This window comes from Mixophyes fleayi, chromosome 4 (genome assembly GCF_038048845.1).
Source record: "Mixophyes fleayi isolate aMixFle1 chromosome 4, aMixFle1.hap1, whole genome shotgun sequence".
Taxonomy (NCBI): Eukaryota; Metazoa; Chordata; class Amphibia; order Anura; family Limnodynastidae; genus Mixophyes; species Mixophyes fleayi.
In genome coordinates, this window is record NC_134405.1 from 115,231,731 (window position 1) to 115,251,123 (window position 19,393).

A 19,393-nucleotide genomic window follows, 5' to 3' on the forward strand; every position below is an offset into this window, starting at 1 on the left:
CATTAATATCTGTCATTCCCACATCTACATGCCTGTCTTCAACAAAATAAAAAAAATAAAAAAAAGGAAGAATCCACCTTCATGTTTTTTCTTTTTTCTACATCTTCAAACTTTTGTGAATGGTAGTAAAACTTTTCATCCCCTACCAAAATCTACAGTCATCTGCTGAAATGAAAATTGATGGTGGTGTCCCATGGCTCCCTGACTGTATTTTTAACATTCATAAAGCTCAACTGTTCCAATGGGTACACTTCAAAGTGAAGAGGGGGATGCTCCTCCAGGTAAAAGGGAAGTGGTTAAGCTCAGAAAATGATGTAGCATCTATATAGTTTAGTGTGATATGGATGAATATTCTATCTTCACTCATTGGGGGCATATTGGGGCCGCGGAAAAACTATAGCTGGATTTCAGCTCGTGGCTCAGTGAGCTGCGAGCTGAAATCCAGCGAGAAAATTACCGTATTAACGGTTTTTCCCGCCCACTATTACCGTAATAGTGGTTAACATGTAGAAATCATGTAAATATTGTTGTTCACTTGTTTTGAAAATAAACATATCCACAGACAGGGGCATTGTTGCAAACATTTACTAAAATAATATTTACAGCAAACATTTAACCTATTTTTTAAAACAAGAAAACATCCATCCAAAACATAACTAAATCAAATATTCTCAAAAACTACATTCTAGTAGTTTAATATTCATGGCATTGGTTAGTATCTATGAGCAAGCTATAGTGAGAATATGCATATACGCTAAACACAGCCTGTTCATTAGGCAAAAATCAATAAAAATGGTCAGTCTTTCCAATAAAAGTTTTTCAATTCTTCCCCCTACTTGTGGTTTTTAAGTGGACCTGTTCTACATGCAATGGAGGCAGTCATGTTTAGTGGCTGAAAAAATAGGTGATCAATTCACTAGAAAATAATTATACCACTAAGGTGCAAAGATGCTAGTTCTTCGGTTCAGCCCACAAAATGGCGGTCTCCAATGAGACAGGTCCACTTGTAATACATTGCTCAGATGGTAACAGTATGGTTACAATACAATGCAACCCCTTCAATTAGCTATAGATGACATTTTCATTGAAGAGGCAAGTATGTTTCTATTCTTTAACTTAGCAATTATTGAAAATGTATCAATATGTCGTTTTGACAACCGTAAAATATCTTGAGCTTAAGTGCTCTGGATTATAGCATATTAAATGTTCAATATGTTGCATACTCAAAATGAACTCACAACTGCAGTATGAATATTTCCTATATATATTTAGAACTATATACACAAACATGTCATAATGTATTTTTTTCCCACTTTCACTGAAAGTTTAAAAGAAGATAAGATTAGGCTGGCAGGATTACACCTGTTCAGAGGTGCATAGATTTTTTCCTAACACGTAAAATATTTTTAAAAGTAGGTGTGATGTTTTCAACAAAGACTGACGGTTTTAAACTTTTTCCATCTTAGAACACTCAATACTTTCCATAGAGATGATTAACAATAAAAAATTATATCAACATTGTCCTTTATAATTTTTTTGCCTTAGTATTTTGAAACGCAAAGAAAATTATATGACCTAGCCACAATGAAATGTATATTAACAGGTTTTCATCCCGCCTTACAGCTGCCCTATACTGTGTAATAGTAACACTGATGTTAATAGTAGCTATAACAGCGAAAGTTCTTTTGTTTTCCGTGTCTTGCTTCTGACGTACAATTCTGCTGGTCAGCAATCACTCGGAAAAATAGTCCATTAATCACACAAAAACATATCCACTTTTTAACAAGAACATCCAATACGTAGTGCTTCAGCAGGAATGTCCCAAGCTGCTCCTGTCATTTACAAAACCGCTTCATGTTCTTCCTCAGCTTTAATCATTACAGATGTATTTGTGCTACTGTCTTTAGTGTCTTCAGCTTTCTCTCCATTTGAGCCTTTCTGAGAAGCAACAGTAGTCCCCTTCTGTAATATTTCTGTAGCCTCATGCTCTAAAACCTCTGAAGGTGTTAATGGATCCAAATGAACACTACTTGGTTCACTGACATCAGAACTTACAGAGGCGGGTGCTTCCTTTCTTAAGAACTGTTCAAAACCAACGTCATCACTAGCAAGCTTTGAATCCTGGTGGTATACTACTTTTACAGCAGAGCACAATTCTTCATCATTGTCTATACTGACAGTATCTGTGTCTGGAGGCTTTCCTGGCACTGGAATAGTTTCTTCGCAAGATAGCTTATCTTGTATGATATCACTTGATTCTTTATTATTTAAATCAATCAGATGAGCTTCTTTCTCTTCTGGTTTTGGAGAACAGCAGTCCAGAATATCACTGGTCACATTTACTTGCTCCACAGATGTAGTGTTTCGGTTACGTACCAATGTGCGTCTCTGGCCTCTAGAAGTCCTATTACTTCCACATGCATTGTTTTCATTCTTTGGTGCCCCCGGTGTGTACTTTTCCTTTTTGCTAAAAGAATAATATATTATCAGTAAAAGAAAAAAAATAAATAAAACTGCAAACCTGCTCAAAAATGTAAAAAAAAAAAAAAAAAAGGTTAAAAACTAAGAAATCACGTAGAGACAGTGGAGAATAGTACTTTGTTTATCAATACATTTTCCTAGCCACATAGTAAGATTTAAAACAAAAAACAAAATGAGGTCCATCAAATTCAACCTTTTATAAAACTTTTAAGTCTTAACATTTAATTTCATTGAACTGGTCCAACAAACTGTACTTTATGTTAAGTGGCTCGTTATACCCAAGTTTGCGTTATGTTAACAAGTCATTAATTAAAATTTACAAAAAAAAATAGATTTGCTTTTTAAGGGTTTGATTATTATTGAGCCTTGCAAAAGCTAAAATGAATTATAACATAAATGCTTGTGGTAGCTGTGCAGGTAGATCAATACCTCATACAATGGTATCTAGTATATCTTTTGACATGGAATCAAACCTTTCATAAAAATACATGGAAACCATTTTTTGTGCAATTCTGAATCTCTACCTCATATATACCAACCAGTTGTTGCTTTAATTTGCTAAACTGAACTAGACAGATTATAGTTAAGGTGGTCACACATCGTCACATATTACTAGGAATATCTGCCAATCAGGCTAATACTGCAGAATACGTGGGTACTATAGGTTGCAGCTCCCATTTCCTGTGCAGAATTTTCATAAAGGGTCTATAAATGACATTAAGTACTTCTGCAAAAGTTTCAGGATTTTTCCATAGTGAATGATATCAGATACAAAGCTGTGAGCATTGTTTCCTATACCCTATACTGTGTGCAGATACAGGAGAGTGTCTCTTGGTACCTGGAATGGATGAATGGAAGTTCTATCTAGTTATGGGAACTTTTGTGCTTTATTATACTGGATTAGTATTTATTTTTACTGGCCTTTTAAATTTTCTGCATATTGCATAAAGAGGTTGTTACACCAGTTAAATTAAAAGCAAAAGGTTAAAATACATTTAATGACTAAAACATTCAATACAAAAAAGAAAGGCCATTTTCATTGAAAATGCCAGTATGTTTCGTTCCTCTAACTTTGCAGATGACAAGAACCAACATTTAGACACATTTAGGGGTACTTGTAAGAGATTTATACATTTAAGAGGGTATTTGAGACAAATTCATACACAATAGAAATTCTACAAAGGGTGGGAAATCCCGATCTATGTGGTCCCATTAGACTCTCAAATTGTCCATAAATAACTACAATGGGATAAAGGGATAAAGGTCAGTTTTAACACTTTGCAGATTGCCTTGGCAACATCAAATTCTCAAAGCAACTAGGTAGTGTATATAAGATTATTGAATAGAGATATTATGTAAAGTAACATGAAAGGAAATCCTTTACTACAATTTTTTAAACTCATTATAAAGTTCATGTACATGGAGTTTGGTGCAAAATGTTCAGCAATGCTTAAAGAGGACTCTGATTGGAAGGGTTCGCTATTAATCAGCAACATTTATATATGAACACTTATTAGTGAGTGGGGTGGGAAGGGATATTTGAAATAAAGAAAGGCAATACAAAACAATTAAAAACACAAGAAAGTCTTCAGTAGCAATCTGTACAGACATTTGGCCTCTCTCCGCCCCACAAGCCTTTAAGAACCTTTCCTGGCACCCATCCCCTGGGATACAGTGCCCTAGTGCAAAGTCATGGGGACCCTCTTACTGTCTCCTGACAGGCTACCCTGCTACAAACTTTTCAAACCAAGAATAAAAACTCCAAATAATCAAAAATCATAGCCATGGAAACCCTAATTATAGCTGAATAACCCAAATATAATCTTAGAAATATAGAGACTAAAGTGTCTTCATTTTCTACAAGATGTTGCACATCTCAAGAGGGACAGGGAGTATCTGAAATTTTTATACAGCAATGTTTACTCTTAACAGAAAATAGAAATGAAATGCCATACGGACAGATTGGTACAAAGGACAGATTAAATAGAATGTGCAATTCAAATGTTTATAAATTTGTTTCACCTAAAAAATGCCCTCAATTACCTGTCATCTGTTACTGCATCAATGTTTGTGCCCGATTGTTTTTCCTGCAGACATGGAAATCTCAGTTAGAAACCATTAGCATTAAGTGTTTGATTTTTACATAGCAGGCCTGCAAAGTGACTGAAAATCAAAGGCAGCGGATTCTAAAAATAGAAGACCCTCTTTATTTTTAGTTTCTTGTTTCTTCACATGCTCTCATTTTTGATTGGCAGCTTACCACATATTACACTCAAGACACAAGATTTCATAAGAAAAAAACAGGTGTCGAAAATGAATAATTGGTCAAGTATATAATTCCAGGATAAATATTCATAAAAAAAAAAACCGAAAAAAAAAAACCAACAGCTTTTTTCCCCCCTATGCATCATATCAGTATATAAAAGTATAGATTGTCAGATATTACTAAAACCTTTACAGATTCCAAATCTTTATCTTTGTAGCAAAACATTTACACATATCTGAGACTTATTCGTTGTTATACTTCCATTTTGTTCTTAGTAGAAAACTAATGTAAAACATTAACAGTTTGAAAAGACACACACACACACACACACACACACAATACAATCAAGGCATTTGTATATTCAGTAGTAGATATAAAAGGAATTAGCTTTCTGCTTTGTTAAACAACCATATTTTACTGCACAAACAGTTGAAATATTCAGAGTCGCAGGGCAAACTGTTTTCAGTGACTACACCAACTATAAAAATAAATATATTTTTTAGCCAAAAAAGAAAATAAGGAAAAAACTTGGTTTTCCATCAGCAAGCATTAAACATTGCTTTCCTATGACGTACTGCCAACACTTCTGACATACAAAAGTTCATTACCACAAACATGACTGCTTACAAAACTCAGGAAATGTGATGCAGAGAAAACAAGGTGACTGTAAATTTAAGTAGAATTATGCTAGGTAACCACTGCCGTTTGATTTGCGTAAAAGAAACATCAAGCGTTTGTGTAACTTGCATTTACACGGTCATTGGAGGTCACTCCAGTGACCTCGAGGTGGTTATCACAATAAATGGAGCAGCCAACAATCAGAAAGCCACAATGCTGCAGCAATGCTTCTAAATCATGAGCAAAATCAAGAGTGGGTATAAAGCTGCTGGAAACAATGGTTTCCATATACAGACTCTTCTTCGTATGTTGGACCAATATTAAAGAAACCAGTATAACACATACAATGCCAGTGGGTATGAGGCCTAATGGTAAAGACACAAGACAATTTCAAACTGATTACATTAAAAGTAATTTACTAAAAAATAAAAAAGGGGGGCACTTGAAATAATGCATCAACTCCTAGCTAAATCTACTAATGAAGATGAACTACAGTTTTCCATATAGGGTACTCTACTGTTGCAATCAAAACAATGGAAAAAGTACCTTAAATGAAATAACAAGATAAAGAAAAAAGATAATATAATTAGGATTTATGTATGAAAAACATGCACATTAGTCACATCACTAAGGATTACTTGTAGCAAATACATATATAAGATTTAAAATCAATTACAGATAAAGCCTCCATTTGCTTTGAAAAAAAAAACAAAAACAAAAAACATTTTGCCTTCAATCAAACTTCTATTTGTCCGTAAAGGGTAACTCTACTCAAAAATGTTGTCTAAGTAAAATTATTATGCAGGGTACCACAACTTACTGAAATACCCCTGATAATTGATACAGAAATTCTATCAGATAAACCACGGGACTGCACTTATTGTTTCTACGGTTACCACTGTTGCTAAGGAAGGTTAGTTTTCACAATCTGTCAAATGGCAGCTAGACAAATATCAGTCTTTAAGAGGCAATTACAGGCAGATGTGCTATTTCAAGTTATTTCAGTAAGTTTTAGTACACAGTAACGTAAGTAAAGTAATTTTAATTTGGCAGCCTAATTTTTAAAGTAGTTACCCTACACAAATGAAATACTAGTCATGTGGCATATGTGGGTGTGTTCCATTATGGAATACAAGAGGTATTTAAAAAACCTCTCTCCTGGGACCCTGTCCCAATACGCTCTCCTTTGTCACCTGTCTCTAGGACTTTTTCTTGACCTTTCCCCATCCTGTGGAACACAGTACCCCCCGGCACCCTTTCCCAGTCCCCATATACCCTGCCCCCTCTTCCATTTATAATTTGGTGTTTATCTTGTTTTTATTTGATAGTGAAAAGTGTTTCCATACCTGGTGATTGATTTGCTTTCGTGCTACTGAATGTTGAAGTCTTGATCTAGAGAGAAAAAAAGAAAGTCATAACTAAAATTTTACAATATTAGAAGTAGAAATAAAGACCCTACACAGAGCGTAAGAAATTATTTTCTAGCCAAAATGCAAACAAAAAAAAGCCTACAAGTCATTCGATATCTTCAATGAAGAAAATTGATAAAGAAAAAAAAAAAAAAAAAGGAAAACCCAAGAAAAATATCTCAATTCTACAAAAATATAAAACATGCAAAAGGTATTCCAAACTGCATATTCCAATGAACAAGTGAAGTTGAAAGAACTCGCACAGAAAGTGAGTGGCACACTGAGTAACAAGTCCCATGATGCACAGGAACATTTTACCAGTGATGTCAAACCAAGGATGGCAGATCAGACTGTATTAAAGAAATAAAAAAACTTTATTTTTACTAAAGTTTAAAAACAAATATAGCTTAACAAAATAACACAACAATGCATGACAAACATAATGCAAAAGAAAATAAGTTTACAACCGTTGCATAATTTAAAAAACAAAACAAAAACAAATGTCTGAGCTTATAGTTTTACCAGATATAAATAAGCCTTTTAATGGCATTAATAATATATGTTGCTAATTTATAGCAGCATTATGAAATGGACTTGCACGAGTACAGCGAAAAATACAAAACATACATTTAGAAATAAAATGTGAAACAAGTGATTATTACACCCCTAAAATGTACAAACTCGCAAAAACCTCATATTCCTCTTGGATCTTTTTCCAACTAACAATGGATCTAGTCACTTCTTCCCTTCTCTCTCATTTCGCTCTCCTTTCCTCCTCTATATATTCTCTCTCTTTCTTCCACTTTCTATAAAACCTTAGGTCACCTGTTACTACTAAAAATGTTAGGCTGGTTGACTTAGGGCTAGATTTACTAAGCTGCGGGTTTGAAAAAGTGGGGATGTTGCCCATAGCAACCAATCAGATTCTAGCTGTCATTTTGTAGAATGCACTAAATAAATGAAAGCTAGAATCTGATTGGTTGCTATAGGCAACATCCCCACTTTTTCAAACCCGCAGCTTAGTAAATCTAGCCCTTAGTGTCTTCATATGTTTAATGCTGGTGGTTGATATTGTTTCCCCCTGTATACCTTTTGTTATCAGTATGCACTTTGTCATTCGTCCTATGCTGTTATCATGACCTTGCAAAAATAAAATGTTTAAAAAAAATAAAAAAAAAATAAAAATGTACAAACTCGCTTTCTGGAAGGTTTAAATTTCTAAAAAACAACTTCTAACTAAAGTATTTTCCACAAAGCTTCCGCTGAAAGAGAGAACCATCACAGAGCATGCAGTCTATAAATTATTCAATTCAGCAATCTTCATTAATTACTTTACCCATCTCATCCCTATGAATGATTTATTTATTCAAGAAACATTGCTAAAATGATAACAATATTGCCCCACTTTAGTGTCCAGTAAAGTCATCAGTTTCAATTTTCATACAACCTTTAGAGACCTTTGCTTAGCAATTTGCTGGCAAAAAATGTATTTTGTTGAGGCAGCAATGAAGTCAGTTTAATATGCTGAAGTGTGTTGTGTCTATTCACCACACCTGACTTGTGTTGTTATTAATCATGACCTAAATGATTCATGACAATGTTCTCCTCTGTGACATTTAGCATACTGTGCTAATGCATTTTGTTAGATTTCTGCCTTAGTAATCGTTTCACCCTAGGAAGAGATTAGGCAATACATTGACTATCTAGGTGCAATGCAAATAATGTCATCGGATTTCAACCAACATATGCAATGAAATGTTTAACAGAAATATTAATTTTTTCAGGATTTGATTAATGGTTTAATTTATATTACATGACAAATCACATTCAGTAAAAATAGTAAATTGTGGCCAGTGAAAACGACCATACCACTGACATGCCCAGGGTAGTCAGACATGTCATGGACCTAACTTATACTGTAAACACTACCCAATAACTCAAGGACTGTGGACTGATCTGAACTTTTAAACCAAATCTTTTCTCTCGTCACCTAGAAGACATCTGCTCAGCAGACGAAGGTTCAAAGTGACATCTGATGAATGATGCTTTTATGAGAGAATTACACAAAGAATATTGACGTTTGATTGACAGCAGAAGAACTACATGTTTCAAAGTGAAAAACAATTCTATCCTGGAAAACAATTCTATCCTGTCATGTCATTTTACAGTAATCTAACATAATAATCTCGTAGTGTTCAGTTATTTTAGAGCTTTCTACCCTGGGAAGAGAGTTGACTTTTGGAGGTAATAAACATCCTAAAAATAATTGACAAAAGTTACAATATTCACAGAGTTAACAAATGCGATGCAGCTTGTTAAGAAAATAAAAACCAGTGTATGGTGCTCCAGAAGGCACAAAAACCTCCTGTTTTGGCCAAGATAGCCAATTCAATAAATTACATTGCTCATTAAATATATACCGTCACTGATCAGCTGACATTGTAGTCTTTTAATTTTCACCAGCAGTTACATTTTACTACGATTTAAGGGTCTAGTAAAAGATGTTTGTGTCTATTTATATATGAACTAATTTTAGGACTCTGCTTCTTCATATTCTAACCCGATTGGAATACACTGCACTCGTCTATGCAGTTGTGTAAATTTCAAAAGAATTTTCAGAAGCAATTTGCTGAAAGATGGGTGCATTTATACCATAGTTGCCTACTCTCCAGGAATGTCCGGGAGACTCCCGAATTTCTGGGAGTCCTCCCGGACTGCCGGGAGAGCAGGGCAACCTCCCGGATCCCAGCCGGTAAATTACATGGAGGGGGCGGGGCTTAATGACGTGATTTACGTGTCATCGCAGCTTCCAATGATGCGATTTTCCGAACCCCGAGCCACACGCCCTCCTGCCCCCCGGAAAATAATTTGCCAAAGGTGGCAAGTATGATTTATACACATCACGAGCAGTGGCAGTTAGAGGGGTAGATTTATCAAACCTTCTAAAAAAGGAAACATGGAGGGGTTGCAACCAGATTTTATCTACATCAAGATTTATCCATTACAATCTAGAAAATTACAGATAGAATCTGATTGGTTGCCATGGGAAACACACACCTCCACATTTCATGTTTAGAAGGTGGCACTACAACCCTGCAAATGACCACTAAACCTAGTCATAGGCAATTTACTGCATGTTGAATATTCCTCTTCAAATAAAAAATATAAAAAAATCTAGTTATACAGCATATTGACTAAACAGATACGGAGAATTACTTCAAGCATTTAGAACAGAGCTATCCATATGGTGGCCCTTTGGTTCCATTAAAGTTCGATAGTTTCTTGGTGGATTACTGTTTGTGGGCCAAAAACCAATAAAAAAATGAATTTAGGCGGTACTCTTCATGAAAATTACTTGAACAGCTCTCATAAAAAGTCACTATATAAATAAATGTTGATCATGAGGGTGAGACTGTGTACTTTGGCAATTTTAAAAAACAGCAACAATGTCATACAGCAACATTTTTTAAAAACCAGGACACACTATAAGTAGTAATTTAAAAAAAACAAAAAAAAAAAAACCTTGATCATTTTGAAACATTTAGTAAGTTTAAGTTGTCCTTACATTTTTTTCCCTTTTTTTGGCTTTGTTTTAGTTTACAGTAAAAAAATAAATAAACAAAAAATGACAAAAATGTCCACATATAATAGTGACCGACTAACTGAAATGTGCTGTAAATGATACTGAAGGCAAATGACTGCATTTAAGTATGACCGTTAAAGTCAGACTTAATTGGATAAAACAGGCATATGAAAATTGTATATATTGCACAAACTAAGCAGTCCTCTTAACATGCTCATATTGTGAAGGAAAAGAAATACTCCCCAAAACAAAGACCCCTGTAAGTGTCTGGTTAAAGCCTGTCTGCAAGATCAAAGCTATCCTCAGCACTTAAACTGCTGTAATGGCACTGCTACATAAAATGGAAATGCTGCAGATTAAAATTACATACTGGAGGTGATCCTAATAGTAGTTTTTTTTTATCTGTCACAGATGTTCACATTGCAGACACAAAAGTGGCTATATACTATTCACAATATGTATTACTTAAGAAGAAATCACCGTAATAACAAAACTACATTGCACCAAGTCCTGTCACTTGTGGATGTAAAGAGTAAATGTTTCAGGAATACCCATTTATGTACAAATTGCTTCAACAGAGCCACCTGAATATAAATAATAAAATTAGTAGTTTACCCACTATAAAAAGTTTTTGTTTTTTTTACATTTCACTCCAACACACAGATGCATCAGTGATCCATACATCCAGCTCAGTTATCAGAGTGCTCTATGCATGCAAAGTGGAATAAAAAATAAATATAATATATATATATATATATATATATATATTATACATTAAGACCTTTATAAGAAGAATATCTTTTCTCCTCTTTCCTAGGTAACAATACTTATTGGTACATTTAGGGATAAGGTCATTTTAATATACCTAGTGCAGTCCATTACTCCCTCTTTTCTTGTTTCATATATTAAAAATGATAAGGTAACAATTGTCAGATTACTATATTTACAAAGGCATGCTCATCATCCTGGAAGGTGGAGACTATGACCTGTTTTTTATTGGCTTCACCAGACATGTCATTTAGCAAAACTGACCACAGACTTTAATGTTTGGCATTGGCTTTTAATGATCGGACGTGCCTTCGTGAAATCAGGTTGAAACATTCACGGTTTGGGGTGTGAACAGGGTAAAAATAAAATTAATTATGTAAATTTAGACACTCAGATGGCTTTGCCTTACCGAATCTTAAGTTGTATTACTATGGATCCCAAATTACTTTTTGGATGTCGGACACAAATTACAATGTTTTCCACAGGGAGCTATTGAGACCGGTGGATAGTCATCATTTTTAATGTTTAGAATATGTTCCAGACGCTTGGGTCCCCTACCCTTGCAAACTATGGATGGTCTGGAATGCTTTGCATGCTTTGTTACATGGTGAAGGAGTGGATCCCTGCACTCCTCTTTAGGGTCTTAAATTTACTGAACTCAAGGTGTTGCCTGTACGATATCAGTGGTTGAATCATGGTGTATCTGTTATAGAGCAATTATATGCTGCTAGGGTTCTCAAAGCCTATGCGCAACAAAGAGTCTGTAATCCTTAATGGTATGTTTTATTGTTACTTACAACTTTGACAAGCCCCAAAAGGATGCACCTATGAAAACCCTACTTTAACCCTTAGGATAATCAAAACTTCTCATTTACATACTTCTAACTGCTGAGCGAGTATGCCATCAGCAACCTTGTGCATTTAAGGGAAATGTGGGAGGAAGATCTTGGCCCCCTGAGTGACAAAGAATGGGGGACACTTCTCGCAATGCTCTTAAGTCTCAACAAATTCAGATATTTATTCTCCATAGAGCATATCTTACTCCTTGTAGATTGACACTGAGTAGCGTGAACTTATCTAAATTTAGCCAGACATGTGGTGGCCCTCGTTGTAATATTTAGCATCTTCTTTGGCAGCGCCCTAATATTAAACGCTTTTGGTCCGGAATTATCAAGGGGGATTAATAAAACTGGTATAAAAAGGAGACGATATTTTCACCTGGCATTTGCGTATTTAGGTTACAGCTGGAGGATATCGTAAGCAGACTACGACGTCAAATACTTAACAAATGTACTCATGTTGGGTAAGACCTGCATAGCTAGACAATGGATGGCACCCACCAGTCCGTATGCCCGTGAATGGATCAAAATAATGAATTAAACAGCAGGGCATGAGCTCTTTTTTCTCTAAAATATGAAAATAGTTGGGATGGGTGGCTGGATTTTCCTTTTGCGTTGCCCTCCATATCAAGCTCCTCTGTTATGGATTAAAACGTTAGGCATCCTTGACTATATATTTCTCGCGCATTGTCGTCTTGGATCTGCCAACATCACTGTTTATACTTTTTGTTGTGTTCGGATGTACAATATGCAACTTACTTTACGTTTTCCATGTCTGAGCACTCATCTTGGCATTGGCTGCAAAGGTTTGCAAACAAATACATGTTTGGTTTGGCTTGCACCAGTGTAATTTGTGATGCATGTTATTAGCTGTTTTTTTCTGTTTGTGTATTGTATACAAACCATTGTTGAAAAGTAAACAAAAGGACACTGGACTTTAAAAAAAACAAAAACAGAAAACTAAAAAAAAAAACAAAAAAAAAAAAAACATTCATGGTTGATGCTGCAAGGGCTCAGGTTTTCACATTTTAACCCTTAGCTCCCTAGGTACCAAGCTTCTCTTAAAGAAACACTTAATCAGATTCCCACTACTACATAGAAGATACTTTAGCAGATTCTGAGCAACATACAGAAGATAGATATATATCTATATCTATATCTCTCTCTCTCTCTCTCTCTCTCTCTATATGCACACACACACAAAAAATAAAGAATTTTAAACATGTTCTGTAAAGCAAAGTAAACGCTAAGCTACAGGCACTAATTATCCAATAACTAGAAGCCAAACTCTAAACTTATAGTTTAAGGGCAGTAAATAAAAGTCTAACTTACTTAGACATGTCTCCTTCATGAGTTGAGGAAAATATGGAAACTGAGATCAAAAGAAAAAAAAATGAATTCACTTTAAAAAAATGTCACTATTTACAATACCAACGATTAAATTAATAGTGATGGATGAGAAAAAGGCTAGAGTAAACATAGAATTAACACAGCAATCTGTTCTTACCATTCTCTGTAACCACTTGGCACGAATGAGTGTGACTTTCACTTAAATGTTTGGCCATATCATTTAACCCAGAAACATCAGTCAGGAAATCACAGTTCAGGCACACCACGGTTATCCGCCTAGTAAAGTAAAAACGATTGTTATACGGAAAGGCTTTACAAATCGATGAAAACTGAACACATAATGTTAATCTATCAGATCCATTTATAAAAGTAGCTAAAAAAAATAAAAAAAAAATAATCATGAAACCATTACAATTAACATTCTACGCAAACAGCCATAAGATTCCATATAACTGTATGAAAGGATCATACACTCACATACAAACATTAGATTCACATTCTCTTTACACCTATCTTTATAGTAAAAGCAAGCTGCAAGATTGACGAGGCAAAAAAACAAAAACTCCACTATTTTACATCAGTAAGAAACAGAAGAGACAATAATTAGCTTTATTTCCTTTAATGAAATAACTAAAACTAAGGCAAGACATTATCTAAATTCAGAGAATTACAGGAGAAAAATATAGAGCAAAAATAAACCAACAAGGCTGGAAACCAAAGTGTATACCAAGGAATATCAGAAACATCCAGGAATTCTAAGAATCCTGCACAACAAAGTAGTCAAGTACAATTGCCTTAGCTATGGTAGCAAATTAAACTATATATAAAATGATCTATTTAGTGTGGGTTTATCCCTTTTGGATAACCCTGCCTTTATGTTCCACCGTTCCTAAGTAGTAAATAATTGGGGATCCCTCCCCTTATCCTTAACCCAATAGTATGACAACTACTAATAATTCAATTCAGTGCCTTACTCTTTTCTGGTCTATTGAATTGTCATGGATTAATTAAATCTTTCAGTTTTGTACACTATATAGATTGCCTTTCCATAAGCAGTTCATTTCCTGTCTTTGGGTAATGCCACCTAATTGTAAATGTGGGGTGCAGGATATAATAAAATAAAGGAGGGTTGTCAAAAAAAATGACCATACCCCTTCATTAAGTTCAGTTCAAAATAAACCCAACCAACTTAAAAACATTAACACCACATCAAACCTCTTGTCTTTGGGTCCCTTTTTAGAAGCCTTGGAACGTTTACTGGAATTTCTGCCATGAAAGCTACAAGAAAAAAAAAAAGAAAAGAAAGAAAAATAGTTGTATACGAGTATGTGAAACAAAATTGACAAACACATGTTCATTGGCATCATTTCTCATGGTCATTAAAAATGCAGAATTTTTAAACCATGGATAATGCATTTGAAGTCACACATAAAAAAGCTAGTTTGTGTGAACTGTTCTGTACTTATTTTCTAAAGAGACACACATCTTCATAATACCTAAAATATAATAAGGTGTCAAATTACTGCCAAATTTTCTAAGAATATGTCATGCTGGATGATTTTCCACCATTAGTTCTTTAATTAAGATATGCCCCCACTCACCTCAGCATGTGATTCGTGTAGGCTTTATTACAGCTCGTACTGAACTTGCATTTGCTGCAGTGTACATAAGTGTGGAAATGACCCTCAAAATCTACCACTTGACGATGGCACTCGATACATTTATGCATCCCAGAGATAAACCTGATTGGGATAAAAACATTAAATAAATCTAGCTGTTAGGCGCCATAAAGAAGCTTAGATTTAAAAAGACATAACGCTTTATTGAAGACCATTATATATAAAATAATTTCTGAAGATGACTGGCAAAACAGTTGTCAGGGCTAAGGTCACTATCGTAGACAAACATCCTTTTTTTGGGAGCTATAACAGCTCTCTATGTAAACCACTGTCAATATCATTAGTATATATCCTGTGTGTTATATTTGTGGTAAATTATTATATATAAATGGGTTTGGCAATTATGAACTTATCAAGGAATACATATGAAAATGTATGAACCTATACTACGATTTAATCCATTACATATATTTAATATGATATTTTCCTGATTTATGTATCTAATCATATTTTGCCAATAATGTATACCACGTGTTCATAGCAATACAAAATTTATGATAATGTGTAAACTCCATCAAATTATCTGTAGGAACAGCAAGATCCAATGTCAGAGTTCATTAGTAAATCTTGTGTTGTAAGAAATAATGCACCCCTACTGTAAATTATATATTAGGAGGCAGCTTGCATTTTTGCCATCAGTACAAAACCATTGTCTAAATAGCATGGTTAGCATAAGGCTGTAACAACATCTAATACTGGTAATATAGCATAGTAATTTACAGTAGAGTGCATTATTCCATATGTAATGTACTATTCGTTACCATCATCATCAGCCATTTAAAAAACATCTTTAGTTCCGCAGCGCTGTACAGAAAACTCACATCAGTCACTCTGGAGCTTACAGTCAAAATTCCCTAACATACACACACGCAGACCAAGAGAGCAAGGTCAATTTAATAATAGCCAATTAAAACTACCAGTATGTTTTTGGAGTGTGGGAGGAAACCCACACAAACACAGGGAGAACATACAAACTCCACACAGATAAGGCCATGGTCGGGAATTGAAGTCATGACCCCAGTGCTGTGAGGCAGAAGTGCTAACCACTAAGCCACTGTGCAGTCCCTACTGGAAATTTACTTTCTTAGTTCCCTTGTAAGATATATGCCTAATCTACAATTATTCATATACATTGATTTTAAATGTATTTATGAATTGTGAGTTCATTCATTCTGCCCTCTCCAGCACTAATAAGAGTTAGAAAATATAGGATGACATTTTGATAAAGCTGTAGTGGCTGTGTTGCTTTCGGCTTTCTGTGTAGGTTTTGTATAATTTATAATAGAATATGTATAATTTACTTTTTAAAAACAAATATGGTGTGTAGATTGTTGACTAAGGCATGAAGACCTTATTTTTTTTTTTACAATTGTAAAGCCTTGCTATCCAGAAAATGTAGGTTAAATATTCAGGTTAAAAATGAGAAAATATTACATGGTTCTGGCAAACATTTACAGTATTTTGCTCCATTTGAATAGAGCTACAGTAGAGTATAATTTGCCAGTATATACATTCTCCATTTCACGTGTATTTGGCAGAAATAGTTCCACTCACTGTTAGCAACCAAACAATTAAAACAAATTTCTTCGTCAACTCTGATTACGGTAAACTTGCAAAGCAATGTTAAAAACGACTAACGTGAACATTCTTATGAACGGCAAAGTTAGTTTTAGGACAAGCACATCTGAAATTTATGCATAAAAAAAAAATCAGCAAATTAAGCACAGTAATGATTGTTTACTAATTGCAAATATGCTAGCTCACACCACACATTTGTATGTAAAAATGTGCCCATTTCTCTGCCAAGTGCATTTCAACGTGAACACCTAATTTCCAGTCCATGAACAGATCTCATAAAAAAGGGGAAGCTCCTGCTTTAGAAGGTTTGCTGGTCCATCTGAAAATGTACACGGTGAAAACCGTAAGTGTGTCACTTCAAATGCCAACCTACTAAAACTTTAGGGGCAATTTTCAATTAATACAGTTTGGTTTACATTCATTTATATCTTAAATTAATAATGAAAGTGGAGGGACAGAACATCTGTCTTGCATATTCTAATACACATAAAAGTCAAATCAATGTAAATATTGGGCATCCACAGCAAAAGCTTTATAAGTACTATACATAGCTTTATGAAATATCTTACAAAAAACCCAGCTCTATAATTTGACTCCTGCAAATGATCCCGTTCACAAAATCAAGTTAACAGCATATGTGGTAATAAATGCCATTTTAGGTAGTTTAGACGTGTATGCTTTTCACGTATGTGGCATATTTTGTCCGAGCTGCAGTTAACGCAACATAAACAGCCCTTAAAAGATGGATCCCTGAACCCTGTGAAGAACCTGTCAATACAAGCGTTGAAAGTGAAAGTTTGATGGACCATAGACACAAAAGCGGACCCTGGTGTCAACAATCCGGCTTGGGTTTTGAAAAAGTGGAGATGTTGCCTATAGCAAGCAATCAGATTCTAGCTTTCATTTATTTAGTGCATTCTACAAAATGACAGCTAGAATCTAATTGGTTGCTAAAGGCAACATTTCCACTTGTTCAAACCTGCAGCTTAGTAAATATACTCCCTGGATATTCACATGAACACATGCATGCACTGAACAGTACCACAGCCACCATATCTTTAAAAACAATAAAACCAGGACAAAATAACCAAACTACCACAAAGAAAACCCCCACTAGTCACCTTAGGTTACGCAAAGATGTGTTAGTCATTTTAATTCTTCTTGTAGAGCCCGGGGTCACAGGCTTCTTTGGAGTAGACTTTAGTTTCGGCGACGGTACATTTACTTTAGCTGACGGAGTCTGATTGTTTTTAGGGCTTGTATTCTTGACTTTGGGTGATGGCTGCGGGAGAGGGGCAGGTGGAGGTTGAGAAGGTGGCTGTGACGGTGTGACAGTAGGTTTCCTGGAAACAGGGGATGTGGGAGAGGGAACTGGGTTTGTGGTAGCTCCAACAGATGCTCTGATAGTGACCTTAAAAAATAGAAAAAAAAAAAAAAAAAAAAAAAAAAGAGAAAGAAAAATTGTTACATATTTGCATCCACCACATAATTTAGCATTTTCAACAAAACATTATTGTTCAAAAATAAACATTTACAAACAAAGCCAAAATGCCTTTTCAGTCATAGAAGAAGAAGAAGCTCTAGCAACAGGTTCATAGCTGATCTAATAAACACCGGAAAAGATTTTCACACAAAGGCAACCCAAGAAAATGCAAAAGTAACAATGTAGAACTAGGCTACAACTGAAGCAGAAGGGCAATTGCAGGGCTGACATTTGAGCAGGGAAAAAGCACACATATATCGCACCAGGAATATCCTATACATTTAGGAAGTGGCTATTTGCACCAATGTACATATCAATTCTAGTTATTGGAACGCCACGGTCCTAGATGTGGTGCTCCCACACATAATACCAGATATTTACAATAACAGAGAACCAATATGTGTAAGTTAGGGCACTCTCAGGATTTGAATTATATAAAACACATTTGAAGTTTATTGATATACATTAAAATTAATGTTACAGTTTTAATAATGTTTCGAGCAGTGAAATATTAAAATGTGTATTTGAAAACTATGACCAGAATATAACAAACTGTTAAAACTAGCATATTATTACTAGTACGCGCCGTCCTCTCTAACTATTATAAGAGTTATATGGTAAAATAGACTCCTTCCTAAAATATTGGTATCACTGTACTGGTTGAATTGACACTAATGCGGCGGTTCCCAAAGTGTACGCCGCGGCTCCCAGGGGTGCCGCGTGCCAGACATAAAAAAAAGAGAAGACAGAAACTTACCAATCAGCGCGGCGCCGGGACCCAGCAGCCTCCTCTCTCCCGCAGCTGTCACTGAATATAGACGTCAGTGACAAGCTGCTGCGGGAGAGAGGAGGCTGCTGGGTCCCGGCGCCGCGCTGATTGGTAAGTTTCTGTCTTCTCTTTTTTTTTTTTATGTCTGGCGTGGGGCAGAGTGAAAAGGATGGTGGCACCGGAGGGGGACAGTGTGGCAGCAGAGGGGGACAGTGTGGAAGCAGAGGGGGACAGGGTGGAAGCAGAGGGGGACAGGGTGGAAGCAGAGGGGGACAGGGTGGAAGCAGAGGGGGACAGGTGGCAGCAGAGGGGGACAGGTGGCAGCAGAGGGGGACAGGTGGCAGCAGAGGGGGACAGGTGGCAGCAGAGGGGGACAGTGTGACAGCGGGGGGGGGACAGCAGGCAGCAGAGGGGGACAGCGGGCAGCAGAGGGGGCAGCGTGGCAGAGGAGATGACAGAGGGCAGAGGAGGGGGACAGCGTGAAAGAGGGCAGAGGGGGCAGCGTGAAAGAGGGCAGAGGAGGGGGGACAGCGTGAGAGAGGGCAGAGGAGGGGGGACAGCGTGACAGAG

The 19,393-nt window shown here is 35.8% G+C and overlaps 1 protein-coding gene across 5 annotated transcripts in view; it reads right to left on the bottom strand.

Annotated features, from left to right (window-relative positions):
* Window positions 1-569: 569 nt before the first annotated feature.
* ZNF280D (zinc finger protein 280D) overlaps window positions 570-19,393 on the bottom strand; it is a 63,965-nt gene continuing 45,141 nt past the window's right edge. For all 5 annotated transcript variants that reach the window (XM_075208045.1, XM_075208046.1, XM_075208042.1 and 2 more), the window contains 8 exons: window positions 17,693-17,982; window positions 14,916-15,056; window positions 14,530-14,592; window positions 13,472-13,590; window positions 13,297-13,336; window positions 6,712-6,757; window positions 4,525-4,568; window positions 570-2,467 (listed from right to left, as the gene is read on the bottom strand). In XM_075208045.1, the coding sequence (XP_075064146.1) occupies window positions 1,840-2,467; window positions 4,525-4,568; window positions 6,712-6,757; window positions 13,297-13,336; window positions 13,472-13,590; window positions 14,530-14,592; window positions 14,916-15,056; window positions 17,693-17,982 (1,371 nt within the window). In that variant the 3' untranslated portion in view covers window positions 570-1,839. The remainder of the gene's footprint in view (window positions 2,468-4,524; window positions 4,569-6,711; window positions 6,758-13,296; window positions 13,337-13,471; window positions 13,591-14,529; window positions 14,593-14,915; window positions 15,057-17,692; window positions 17,983-19,393) is intronic.